This window comes from Hakea prostrata, chromosome 4 (assembly GCF_041222555.1).
Source record: "Hakea prostrata isolate BN-2017 chromosome 4, UWA_Hpros_2, whole genome shotgun sequence".
Classification (NCBI taxonomy): domain Eukaryota; kingdom Viridiplantae; phylum Streptophyta; class Magnoliopsida; order Proteales; family Proteaceae; genus Hakea; species Hakea prostrata.
The window spans coordinates 33,156,590-33,170,407 of NC_142603.1; the positions used below are offsets into that span (position 1 = coordinate 33,156,590).

The 13,818-nt window shown below is 38.9% G+C and overlaps 1 protein-coding gene across 1 annotated transcript in view; it reads left to right on the top strand.

Moving 5' to 3' along the window:
* LOC149018704 (P-loop containing nucleoside triphosphate hydrolases superfamily protein) overlaps nucleotides 1-13,818 on the top strand; it is a 101,331-nt gene that overhangs the window by 15,923 nt on the left and 71,590 nt on the right. The window contains exon 2 of the mRNA XM_089152862.1: nucleotides 6,915-7,299. Coding sequence (XP_089008988.1) covers nucleotides 6,915-7,299 — 385 coding nt within the window. The remainder of the gene's footprint in view (nucleotides 1-6,914; nucleotides 7,300-13,818) is intronic.

Here is a 13,818-nt window from a genome sequence, read left to right on the forward strand (position 1 = left end):
TTGTTGGAGCCCTTGAGAAGCCAAGAAATACATAAAAAGACTTTTGTTAAGCCTTATAGAGTATGAGGTAGAGGAAATAAAAGCCTCCACCAAGTTGCACCAGAGATCTCCAGATTCAAATAACTTAAAAATCCCTATTGAAAGCTCCATCAAGTTTGATAATAAGTATTGCCCGTGTCAAGCTTAAGAGCCACAAATCCAGATCTACGTTTCTTGCGAGCCAAGTAATGGAGAGTTTCCTTTGGAACAATGACATATCCATAACCTGTCCTAGAGGAACGAAAGTTGAGTGTAATGGTGAGGTAAGGGTGAACCTAGTACCGAAGGTTTCCCACACAAGCATGGTGGGAGATCTCGCGAGATATCTCGCTTTTTCAAAGAAGCGAGACGAGATGGAGATCGAGAGCAGAGTGTTGGGATATCTTGCCCTGGATCTCGCCATATCTCGCTGGAACTCTCAATTTTTGCCCCTTTTTTTGGGGATTTCAGCTGGATTTTCACTTACAACTACTCTTAGCACGTCTACAACATCAAAGGAAGATCAATCATTTTCTGCTTGTCTTATGAACTTATGATTTAATGACTTATATAGAACTTCTAATGGTTGTATAATTTTATTATTCTATTCTTGAAAATTGAGATTGTGATACTTATATGGATGGAACTTTGATGACATTTAAGTTATTTGATGCATTTGATACACTTGTTTTTCATTTATATGCCTTAAAGGTTCTATATTACATGTTGTATAACCTTGCATTCCCTAAACCTACAACATTTCGGTTTCACATGATGGGTAGACTTAGAAATCATACTTGGGGTTGTTTTTTGACAAATCCAAGGCCACTAATGTATTCAAAAGGCCTTAAATAGGTTAAATACCGAGTTTAAGCCCAATTGGGACCCTAAAACCCAATGAGATGGGCCATTGAGTTGACACCAAAAAATCACATATCTCGACCGAGATCTTGCTGAGATGGTTGAGATCTTGCTCGATCTTGCTCAAGAGCGAGATCTTCTACCATGCACACAAGCAAAGTCCGGGGGAGGGGAGGGGGGGGCATTTTTCTACGTAGCCTTACCCTAAGCAATTTTTGCTGAGTGGCTGCTTCAGTACCTTGAGCTCAGGCTACAACTGTGGTCTACCAACCATTGCACGAAGGTCCACCCTTGTCATGATGAGATAGCAGAAGCTAAAAACAGCTTCAGGTGGTTAGGAAGAAGCTTAGTGAGGAATTTGGAGGAGAAGAACTATTAACAGGCTAATATGCCGAAAATCAGAAACCACAGAACCCTCGGGCTTTTTATGGAATAAAGTAGAGGAGGGTACGATTAGCGTCAAAAGGGAGAGGACATGTGTGGGGAGTTATGTTTGAAGTTGTAATTCCAATATGACTTCAAAAGTTACTTTTTTCACAAGCAGTAATCTTAGTCTGTCTTTGAGTCCTAGTTTGAGTTTGAAAACTATGTCAGCTGTTGTGGCTATAAATATAAATGTTATTGTCTCTTGGCCCCATGATTTGAAGAACAAGAGTTCTGTTTTCAGCACAGCTGCCTCTCCCTCTCTCTCTCTCTCTCTCTCTCTCTCTCTCTATATATATATATATATATATATATACACACACACCCTTTAATTTTGGCCTAGAACATGTATCAGAATCAAACATGGCTGACCATATCAGTAGAGCTGCTACTATCTGATCTGACATCTAGGATGGGCTAATTTGTTATTCATTTTACATTGTCAGATTATTTATACTAGTATTCCATTGGACACTACAAGCAGGATCTAAAGATTGAGAAATAATTACATCTAATGAACAATGACCAAGGTTTAAAGAATTAGTGTTAGGTTTCATGTAAGGGTGATGTTAGAGACATATGGTATTATATTGTATCAAAGGCTATAGACATGGTCAAGATACAAGGTAATAGAATGTCTCAAGTTAAACAGTTCTTTCGGATTTTTGGGTGATTCATGACAGTTCCTCCACTCTTTCAAATGGTATCGAATACATCGATACGGTCTTAAGAAGCCCCTTCTATTAGGGAAACCAGCATCAACTAGAAAGAATTTCTCTTCAGGTACCTTTAGTTGACTTTCTCCATTCCTATGTATGGCATCATAAAAAACTCTTGAGTCTGAGGCTGAACCTTCCCAACCAGCGAAGATATAAGCAAACTTGTGATCATGATTGCACGCAGCCAAGATATTTTGAGTAATGTTTCCCTTCCTATCCCGAAACCTTTTTTGTTCGTCCACCCCTACCATTGCGAGGCACTGAGGGATCCATCTATGGCACCAATGCAATTCTTGAAGAACGGATAATGTTTAGCTTGGTACTCCCTCGTGCATGGAGGCTTCAACGATTGGATACAATTTTATTATTGCATTCAAAGCAAAATTAAAGTGTCGACTCACAGTCTCACCAGAATGAATAAATTGATGACCAACGTCATGATTCGAGTGGTTCAGCCCAAGTACTCTAAAAAACATCACCATTTGTTCCTCCAAACTCACAAACCTACTATCAAACATAAGACCCCTATCCCTCACCAATTTGCACAACCTGAAGAATGCCTTTCTACTCATTCCTAATTTGCTCTCGGCAAATGCGATTAGATACCCCAATAATTCTGTGTCTCTTGTTGGCCACGAAGAGTCTCGCCCCGGTATGAAGCTCTAGTTGGGAACAACAATCTTTTAATTTTTTCCATTGCTAGGGCAACACCAATAATCACAAATATCACGGCTTTTCTCCGCCTTTGTCTCCTTAACTCCTCTCTCTGTCTCCTAAGCTGTTCATCATCGTTCTCGTAATCCATTTCAGTAGTGGTCTACAATTAATTTCAATCAATTAGAATTATGTAGTATTTCTTCCTAACTAGAAGGACTGATAGATTGTTGTGCAAGGATTGCAAGGTGATACCGGGGGAAAGCTTAACTGCACAACATAGACTTGTGGTCTTGGATATGTGCTTAGTCCCAAGAACACATAAAAGGTCTAAGGTAAACTATCCCAGAATAAAATGGTGGAATTTGAAAGGAGAGTACTCTAAATCCTTCGTTAATGAAGTAGTCAAACAAGGAAAATGGGATTTTAAAGGGGATACCAATGCAATGTGGAATGAGATGGCTATGTGTATTCAGAAGGTGGCTAAAGATGTTCTAGGTGAATCAAAAGGAAAGATCCATTCTTATAGAGAGACGTGGTGGTGGGATAGTGAGGTTCAAGCTGCCATTAGGAATAAAAAGGCTAGTTTTAAGACATGGCAAAGAACTAAGGATGTTGAGGATCTTCAAAGGTATAGGTTAGATAGAAATGAAGCTAAGAAAATTGCGGGAAAAGCAAGGGAAAGAAAGTATGAAGAGTTATACAATAAGTTGGGCACAAAGGAAGGGGAAAAATCTATTTATAAGATAGCTAAGATGAGGGATAGGAAGAGTAGAGATCTTGACCATGTTAGATGTATTAAAAATGGAGATGGTAAAGTATTAGTTTGTGAGGAGGATATTAAGAAAAGATGGGAAACCTATTTCTCTAGTTTACTAAATGAGCATTCTTCAAGCACTTATGTCTCGGACGATTACACTTTTCACCAAGGCACCTGGTGTCCGAACTTATATACGTAGAATTTCGATGTCCGAAGTAAAAGAAGCTTTAAGGAGGATGAAACTTGGCAAAACACAAGGTCTGATGAAATCCCAATTGAAGTATGGAAGAGCTTAGGAACCCATGGACTAGTTTGGTTGACTAAGTTGTTTAATAAGATTATGAGCACGGGGAAAATGCCGGATGATTGGAGGAGAAGTGTTGTGGTTCCAATTTACAAAAATAAAGGAGATATTCAAAGTTGTAATAACTATAGAGGCATTAAATTGATGAGCCATACGATGAAATTATGGGAGAGAATAATTGAAACCCGGTTGAGACACTTAACTACGATTCACGGAGAACCAATTTGGGTTTATGCCGGGAAGATCTACAACGGAGGCTATTTACTTAATTAGGAGACTTATGGAAAGGTATAGAAAATGTAGGAAAGACCTTCATATGGTATTTATTGACCTAGAAAAAGCCTATGATAGAGTCCCTAGAGCGTTAATTTGGCAAGTACTAGAGAAAAGAAGTGTTGCAAGTAAATATGTAGATATAGTTAAGGATATGTATGATGGTTCGGTGACTAGTGTTAGAACAGTGGGGGGACAAAGTAAGGAATTCCCGATAACGGTTGGGCTACATCAAGGGTCAACTTTAAGCCCATATCTATTTGCCTTGGTAATGGATGAATTAACCAAAGACATTCAAGATGAGGTCCCCGGTGTATGCTTTTTGCGGATGATATTGTGTTGATTGATGAGACCCAAGTGGGGATTAATACCAAATTAGACTCATGGAGAGTAGCTTTGGAATCAAAAGGCTTTAAACTTAGTAGATCGAAGACGAATATCTAGTTTGTAACTTTAGTCATGATCGGGCAGATGATGAAGTGGTGATACTTGACGATAAAGAGATTAGGTCGAGTGATTGTTTTAGGTACCTAGGTTCAATCATAAGTAAAAGAGGTGATTTAGAAGATGAGGTTTCCCAAAGAATTAAAATAGGGTGGATGAAGTGGAGAGGTGCATCCGGGGTCTTATGTGATCGGCGTATTCCATTAAAGCTTAAAGGAAAATTTTATAGGACCGTTGTCCGAGCCAGCTATGATGTACGGTGCGAGTGTTGGGCTGTTAAAAAGAATCATATCGATAAACTCGGTGTAGCAGAAATGAGAATGCTAAGATGGATGAGTGGCAAAACTAGGATGGATAAGATAAGAAACGATCATATTAGAGTTGGTCTGGGAGTTGCTCCCATAAGTGATAAGCTTAGAGAAAGTCGTTTGAGGTGGCACGGCCACGTTCAACGGAGACCTATAAATGCTCCTGTTCGGAGAAGTGATATAATCCATATTGAAGGAACTAGAAGAGCTAGGGGTAGACCTAAGATAACCTTAGGAGAAGTGGTGAGAAAGGATATGTATAGCTTAGGCCTTGTATCTAGCATGGCCTTGAACAGAACTGATTGGAGGGCAAGAATCCATGTAGCCGACCCCATTTAGTTGGGAAAAGGCTTATTGTTGTTGTTGTTGTTGTTGTTATATCATAATCCCACAAAGTTGTAATCATATAGTAAAAATGATAAGGCGAGACAGTTATTACAAATAAGACAAGATAATATATGGCATACTGACTTGGTGGAAAATTTTCTATTTTTTGGAAGATTGCAAACCAAACAAAAAAGGAAACAGTAGATTCTTTTGCAGATTTTCTGTTAGATTTGGGTTTATTTGGCTTTCCTTTTTGGGACAGCTTTAGACCTTAGCAGATTGGTTTTTACTTTTTGGAATGTATTTAAAATCAGTGAGAGAGATTCCATCATTTATGAGAACTGATTTTAGGCTTGTACTCATCAATGAACAAAGCATTCATGAGGTGAGAGACGCTGCTGCAGAAGATGCAATACAAGTCTTACTACAAGTCTACATCTTTTATTGAACGAAAGTATAGCAAAAATAAAAAGGAAAATTAACTGATCTCAAAAGGGAACTCTAGATTCAGCAGATTTCTTGTTCATACAACTCGGCAATATGGCCAAGTTTCAAAACCTCCACAAAGAACTCATCTACGATGCATTCATGTCAACAAAATAAATAAATAAAAGAACTCAAATCACCAGAGAAAAAATAATAATAGTAAATAACAACAACCATTGAGCATAAAACACACAGCACAGAGCTCTCACGAGACTTTTTCAGGTTGATCAAGGGTTTATAAATTTCGACAGAAACTATTAAGCGGAAACAAACTGCAGCAGTCAAAAGGAGAAACAAAAATCATTGAAATCTAGTGAGAAGAAGATGTAAGCAATGACCTACAATTTTTTGCTGCTATTTTCGTTCAAAAAACCCTAGTATTCCTCAATCAAAACCAAACCTCCCATAGAAGAAGATGAAGAAGAACGAACTAGCAAAAGAAGATGAAGAAGAACGAAGAAGTAGAAGAAGATCTACCTTTTTCACTGTAGATGGGAACGAAGTAGAAGTAAAAACCTTTGGTATTCCTGAGTCGAAATGAAGCTCCTTCGACAGCTCCCACGTCATTCCGTCGAAATCGTAGACTTTCGTCTAAGTAAATTTGGTGAATGTGCAAATTCCTGTTTCTTTTATATTCAGGGTGAAAAAGGGTGAAATCTCCACACCCAAAAATCTACAAATTCACGATTATAGGCTAAAAACGTGAATCTCAAGATTTCATGAATCTGCCGATTCACAATAACCAAACGGGTATAAATCTTCCATTTATGAATCTAGCGATTTGAAATCTCTAGATTCAAGTGACCAAACAGGCCCTAATGTATGTACAAACCCATTTATCAATTAAATCAACCATATCGTGCTGGCCATCTGCCAATGCAATTTCATTTGCCATATTGTCTCTTTAGAAAAAGAAGAATCGGATTCTATTGTATTTGTAAAGATTGATACAATGGATATAAGCTGATATGGACCTTATGTCTAGTAAGGCCTTAAACAGAGCCTGATTGGAAGGCAAGAGTCCATGAGCCTGACTGGACAAGGCTTCTTGCTGTTTGGACATGATAGATATCAGCTGAGACAATATGAATGTAGGGAGGTAAAATTGTGTGAATGCATAAGCTTTTTGCAGGTTTATCATTTATGCTCAACCAGAGTTGACTCTTGATATATAATTATCTATATTTTAATTTTATTGTTTTCTATATGTGTAATTGTTCAAATATCTTACTAGTGGCATAATGGCTTCTGTTCTATTTGATATTTACTTTGCTTTTTGCATAGTTTATATTTCCCATGCTGGTGTTTTACCCTCTTGACCTCATTTGGCTCTGCAGGTTTTCTGATTGCTTCAATTTTTTGATATCATTATCGAAGGAAAATCATGTCTGGTGTGGGTCATGCGATTTAATGGGACCTCTTCTAGAAACCTTCTACAATTATCCAAACGATAAAAGCAATGATTCTTGTCTCAAGCTTCTATGGATTAGACTTTCTCAAGAAATGCAGCAATGTATACAATGCATTTGTCAACACCATCAAGCTCAGGAATTGTATAATGCTGAGTATGAATCAAGTAAAGTTAGCCCTCTTCTTAGCATTCTGCAAAGTTTGGATGAAGAAAGGGTCACTCAACACCTAAAAGAGCTTAATGCAAAGGTAGCCAGTGGGAAGTTTGATCCTGAGCGACATAATGCTGAAGTTGTGAGTATCATGTATGAGGTATGTGCGACACTCATCTTTTCTTATTTATGGTTTTTGTTTTTGGTTGGGATGGTTTAAATTTCTGAGGGAAGGGAGAGGGGGAGTGAGGTAGGCTTTGTACCCATGGTCCAAAATGTAATCTTTAACTGATTATACCTGGTTCTCCTTTGACATGTTATTTTGGGATTGAATCTGATGAACTATTGTCAGTACTAGATACCATAAATTCTTCTCTTCTGTTGCAATATTTATAAACACCTTCTGTGTAATATCTTGCTCGGATAAAGGGTATTCCAAGAATAAATAACTAAAATGGAAACTAAAATAAGGTCCTAAATCTCCCAAGAATAAAATCCTCATAAAATCTGATCTTGGCCCCCATAAAATCCTCTATGAATGTTCCCAATATGGCAAATAATGGGCTGTAACACTGTTCACGTGAACAGTGTTTTGACCTTCTAAAAGACCATCTGAACTGAATGGGCTGGCTTGAGATAGCTTGGTCCATTGCTGGTTCACTTGATTCTGCTTCCATGATGGCTGTTCTGCATCACTAACATAGTGGAAGAGGAAGGAGTGATTGAAGGCACTCGCACTGAACCCTTTGAAGTGCAAGATACGGTTCTTAAAGAACTCATGTATGGAGATGGCACTACAAGAGTTCAGGAAGGCACAGCCAAGATAGTAATATGTACAGAAGTGGTGGAACAAGAAGACCATAGGGGCATAGCTAATGACTTTTAGCTTGAACATGTTGGTTACATCATGCCCCCCTAGTTCTTTGCGGAGAAGGTTCCCAAACTTGAGTGTCTTATTCTTAGTGCTTCTATCTTGTTAGACTTTTGCCTAGGAATGGTGCAAGTAACAACACTCACGACACCCCCCCCCCCCCACGGCAAGATGTGAGGACGATTTCACATAGAAAATCTTTAGAGGATTGATCTGGAATCATATGATTAGCACATTTGTCATGAGATGACTGTTTTCAAGAAGGGGAGAGCTGATGTAACCCACCCAAAGCGGCCCAGAAAGAACCGAAAGAAGGCCCAAGCTCACTAGCATCTTGTGGCACTGCCGGGGGGCTGAACTCTTACGAGGGTATTTTGGTTATTATCCACCCCTAGTTCGAGCTCAATTAGTGATTGATTAATTCTAAATATTTTGGAGAATCTTTATCTACTTTTATTTTGTGCTTGGAGTCCTAATGGTCAAGTTTTCGGTTTTAGTCCATGTAGGAGTCCTAGTTGGAATTTAAATTCAAAAGATTCCCTTCTAGATAATTGTTACTTTATTTTCTTACTTCTTATGGTCCTTAAAAGCATGGTATAAATTTTAATCGAAACCACCAAAATTTCGATCGAAATTCAGTTTTTGAAAAAAAGAGACGAAACTTATGTGGAATAAAAAAAGCACCAGGTTTTTACTGAAACAGTCGAAAGTTTGAGTGAGATTTGTCGAAACTTGGTTTCGGTCTAGGCTGGATGGTCACTTTTTATAAAAATACACTCTTCTGGTCGAAACTTGAGAGATTTCGCAGGTTTTTCCCTTTCAGTTTCGACCCTTAGATCAAAATTTTGCTGGTTTTTTGTGTTTTCTACCTCTTTTTCACTCTAAATTAGTAACTCCTTTGCCTTCAATCAGTTCCTGGACAACTTTGGGCTAATATGTTATGGGCAAATTTTGTCTAGTATTCAAAGTACTAGTATAGACAAGGGATCGGTCCACTGATTCAGCCATGACTCAACTTGGAACTGAAGCCTAGTCTTTATTTTTGGTTATTGAATTATGTTGTATATGTAATTTTCAATCAAACAATTCGTCTATGCATTATGCAACACAATTTGTATTTCTTGGAACCTCTCATGTGTTAGTATACTTGAATGATAGCTTTTCAAAGGTTTTCTTTAGCAAAATACCAGTTCCAATGTATTCATTATGCTTTAAGTAGGTATTAGGCAATAAATTTGAAGAAAAACCCATCATATAAGGGTCAAAACCTATTGTTGAAACTTGGATCGAAATGTTCCTAAGTCTCAACCAAAATTTCAGTCGAAACCAGAATATCTTGCCTTCTAGCTTGGTCGAAAGCGGCCTTGAAACTAAGATTCCGATCCTTGCTTAGAAGTTTCCTTTCCTAGTTGTCAATTAGTTATTGAGTTGTAAAGGTTTCAAACCCAAATTGGATTCCAAATTAGAGTCCAAACTTGTTAGTTAAGTAATTTCAGCCCTGGTGTCTTTCCTTCTTGTAATTGGCTATTTGAAGGCTTCCATACCTAGCATCAAGGATCGTAGTTTCGGTTTTGAGGCCGGTTTCAACCTAGCCAAATACTGAAATTTTGGTCGAAACCTAGTACTTTTAGAGCAAAGTTTCGACCTTAGGTTAGTACCAGGTTTCAGGGTTATATAGACTTTATTTCATCTGATTCTTTGTCTCCTACCTATTTAAAACATAATAAACACAATTGAACTGTTAGTTTGCCTAAAACCATTGAAAAGTTATCATTCAAGTATACTAACAAATGATTGGTTTTGAGAAGTACAAGTGTATTGCATACAGGCATAGAATCATCAACATACATGGATTGTTTGAGTTACATATACAACAAGAGACAATTTAACAAAATACAATGACGAACAAGCAACTACGAGTGCTTGCCTGGAACCGGTGGATCCATCCCTTATCTGTAGTAGCACTCCGAGTACTAGACGAAAGCTTGCCATTTCATATGACTCATGAAGTTATCCATGAACTGAGACATTGTGTTTCTTTAGGTGGGATCATCCACATCATGAAGATATCCCATCCTTGGAAATGTTTCATAAGGGAAGATGCTCTGTATGACACCCCCTCTCGGACCTGGCCTAGGTCGCTCCTGGGTATTACTAGTACTGGAACTGGTAATAATGGTGCTCCAGAGATGGAATCAGCCAACAATGCATAGGTTATTGGTGGTACCGCTTCGTCAGCATAGGATCCATACCCTTATGTTGTCTGCATATTGCTCCCTGTGCCATCATCAAAAGTATTAGTAGACCCCCCAACTCCACCATATGCTGATGATGCTCCTCCATATCCATCACCATAGGGATCATATCCATATCCATAATAAGCCCCATATGGTGGTACAGCTGTAGACTTGACACCCTCCATGCCACTATACTATCCAGATCCTCTAGTAGACTTATCTAAGCTCATGGACCCCATAGCTTGCCAAAGCGCCACATCATCACCCGCGCCCACCTCATCTTGAGGTCCACGTTTTTGACGGGTATATGTATGTGGTGGTGATTCCTATGGCACGGGGGTGAATCGGTTGACGACTCTCCCTTGGAACCTCTTCATGTTGCGCTCGAGAACTTGCAGTGCTATTGCTGCTGGGTCCGAGATGGCGCACTATGTTGCATTTGCTACTTAAAACTTGCTCCACAGCTGCTCTTTGGCCCAGTGCAACCGGTGCTCGAACGCCACCATTACCATCGTCATCCTGGGCTAGCACAGTGGCCTCATCCTTAGTGTTGGAAAACTCTAGGTTATCTTCATTGTTTATGGATGCACTGAGGTGAGGCACAAATGGACGGGTGGGCCATATCAGCCCACAAGTCAAGAAGTCCTTGTCCCCGCCTTGGCCAAGAAGTCCTCCACATCAGCCCTCGTTTGCTCTACAATATGTCTACTGGACGACCTCACTCCTCATCTAGCAACGACTCTCATCTATCCCCGACACACTCATATTAGGGGGTTCATCATCCTCTACCTCAAAGATGTCGAGACAACTTGATCATGTTATTATATATGTCCATCCCTTGTCTAATATGATCCTCCCGGGGTCTTATATTGTAATGCACACAAACATGATCCTCTGGACGCTTCACACCCAATTGGATACACCTCTTTTAGTGGGTGAGGCTGCAAGTACTGCAATTCTGCTTGCACTTAGTAGCGAGCATGTCCGTGAGAGCACTTGTACATGCAATCACAAACAAGTTGGGTGAGTGGGTCCCATATAGCATTCACTATTCAGCTGCAACAAACATGTGGAATTCAATTAGTAAGGTTATAGTCCCATTAGAGACTTAGTGTCATACATAACTTAGGTAACTGACTAAAAGATAGAATATAAATACATAATGAATTAACTTACGCACATGGGTGGTTTCCTGTGCCGAAATTGCCACAGAGCGACTAGAACTTCCAATGGCATCTCTAAATGACTTCATCTAATATAAAGTGAAAAAATGACTATGTTAGAAATTTAGTATGAACTATTAAATATGAATTATGAAATGAAATAATTAACCTAAGTCACTAGTGCTCTAACAAATGAGAATCTTACCTTCGAATTAATTATTGCCTCGTTTAGTTTGCACTATAGTTTGGATAGCACTTATCAACTCTTGCCTCATCTCAAGCATGTCTTTGTAGTGGTACTTGAGATTTAGACAATATGCTGACAACTGACAACTGACAAGTGACAAGAATAAGAGGGAAGAGTGAGAATTGAAAAACATAACAACATAATAATAATAAATTGAAAATTAAATCCACCATTGGACTTAAATAACTCACCAGCTTTATGTAGTGGATTCTACAACTACTTCTTCCATCTATTTTAGATGATGTCAAGGATTTTTATTTTATTTTATTGCCCTTTGGGTAGGCCATTTGAACTTGTTTCTTCATCTTATCAATTGCAGCCCATGTGTGTGGTAGAGTTGGTCTTCTTTGTTGATCTACCATCCTCAAAACATGGACATGGGCTTAAGCAACTTCACTACAATCCTCTCATTACACTAGAAAGAGTCACTCGATATGGTATTGCTTGCTCTCCTCCCTCTTGTGGTTGAAGAACCCACCCAGTTAAACACTGCTCCATTGTGAACATGGACTTGAGGTTAACCTTCTTGCTCTCAAAGCTCTGTAGTGCAATCTAATTGGTCACAAATCTAGTTATGCTTGGCCTCACTAGTCATCTTGACATTTCTCACTTATCATTTGGAGTGCATATCTATAGTTATAAATGAATGTTTTGACATGTTGGGCTTTTTCTGCCACTTTCTTCACAATCTTGCATTGACCTATGTCCTTCAACATGAGGTCAATGCAATGGGTAGCACATGGAGTCCAAAAGAGCTTTTTAGTAGAAGGAAAAAGCAATGAAGCATCATTGCATCAACCGTGTATGTATTTAAAAATAAGAGAATATTAGGACTAATAGAAGCATGTATTTAATACCTGGGGTTCTCCATCTCTTCATCCTATCTTTTTTACTGTTGGATCCATTTTCTGTGACAATTTGGATCATATGATCTACTCTAACCTCCATCAGCTTTCTTCTACCTAGATCATCCACCAACTTGGGGAGTATTGTTCTCCCATCACAATTCAACATTAAATTGATGAAGAACTGTCTAGTGGGACCAATCCAACCCTCACATATAACAGTCATCCCATAGTGAGCCCACATAGGCTCAATCCTGTAATGTATTCATTTAGATCTTCTTTATGCTTAGGCAGGTCAACATTGTGGATCTCATGGTGGGGTGTGCTCGTGTATACCACTCCCAGCCTTGCCAATCTCCTCAAACATATTTGATATCTCTATAGTAGGGCCCTTGAGCTGCATTTGCTAGAATGCTGTGGTAGAAGCCCATTTGGAGAAAACAAGCCTCAATTTCTGCTTCACATTCCCCCACATGTGCTTTAACTTCCTCTGTTATGTTCTTGCATCCTAAATAAGGTAGGATTTGTACGAAGAATCATAATATCTGGATTTGTAGCTGATGCTGATGAAGCTCGGCCTCGTGTTGGGGCCAGTGGGGGTGGGATATGTGGCTCCTTCCCGACACTTTGGCACCTTCTTATAGTCCGGGGACTTGCCTCCTAGAGACTTCGGCTCTTTAGAGAACCTACTCCCATGATCCTCTGTTGCCTCCTCAAATCATCTAGCCTTTGCTGCTTCCTACTCATCATCATGGCTCTCTTTATTTGTGTTGCCTCCGAGTCAGGATCAAGTCCATACTCTTTTGGATCAAAGTCCTACTCTTCTAGCATTGGGAGGTCATCTGGGCAAGCATCCTCAAACTCCACTCTCTGTAGTCTCTTCTCCTTCCCCCCTCAAGTATTGTTTTGCCATTGACTGTTAATCTATATAGGCACCTTGAGGCATCCTATGACATTCCTATCTCCCCCAATTAGATGAACATTTAATCTAGCGGCCCCACCTCCTCCTATATGTTTCTTACAATAATTCCACTGAAGACTTCTTTTTATCTATTGTTAGCGCCTCTCGTGCTGCCAAGCAATGTTTGACTTCTTTTGAAGTATATGCCTGACATGAAATATACACCATCTTCAAAAGCATTACAAAAACTCCAAAAATTACATACATGCTCTTCTAATATTCTCTTATTTTCAAATATAAAACAAAATATATAATTAGTTTTTTTTTCAATTTTTAAATAATTCTCAAATAATTGACAGCAATAAATTCAATTTAACAATATTAAAGCGTAGATCAAGTGATGGTGTCTCATATA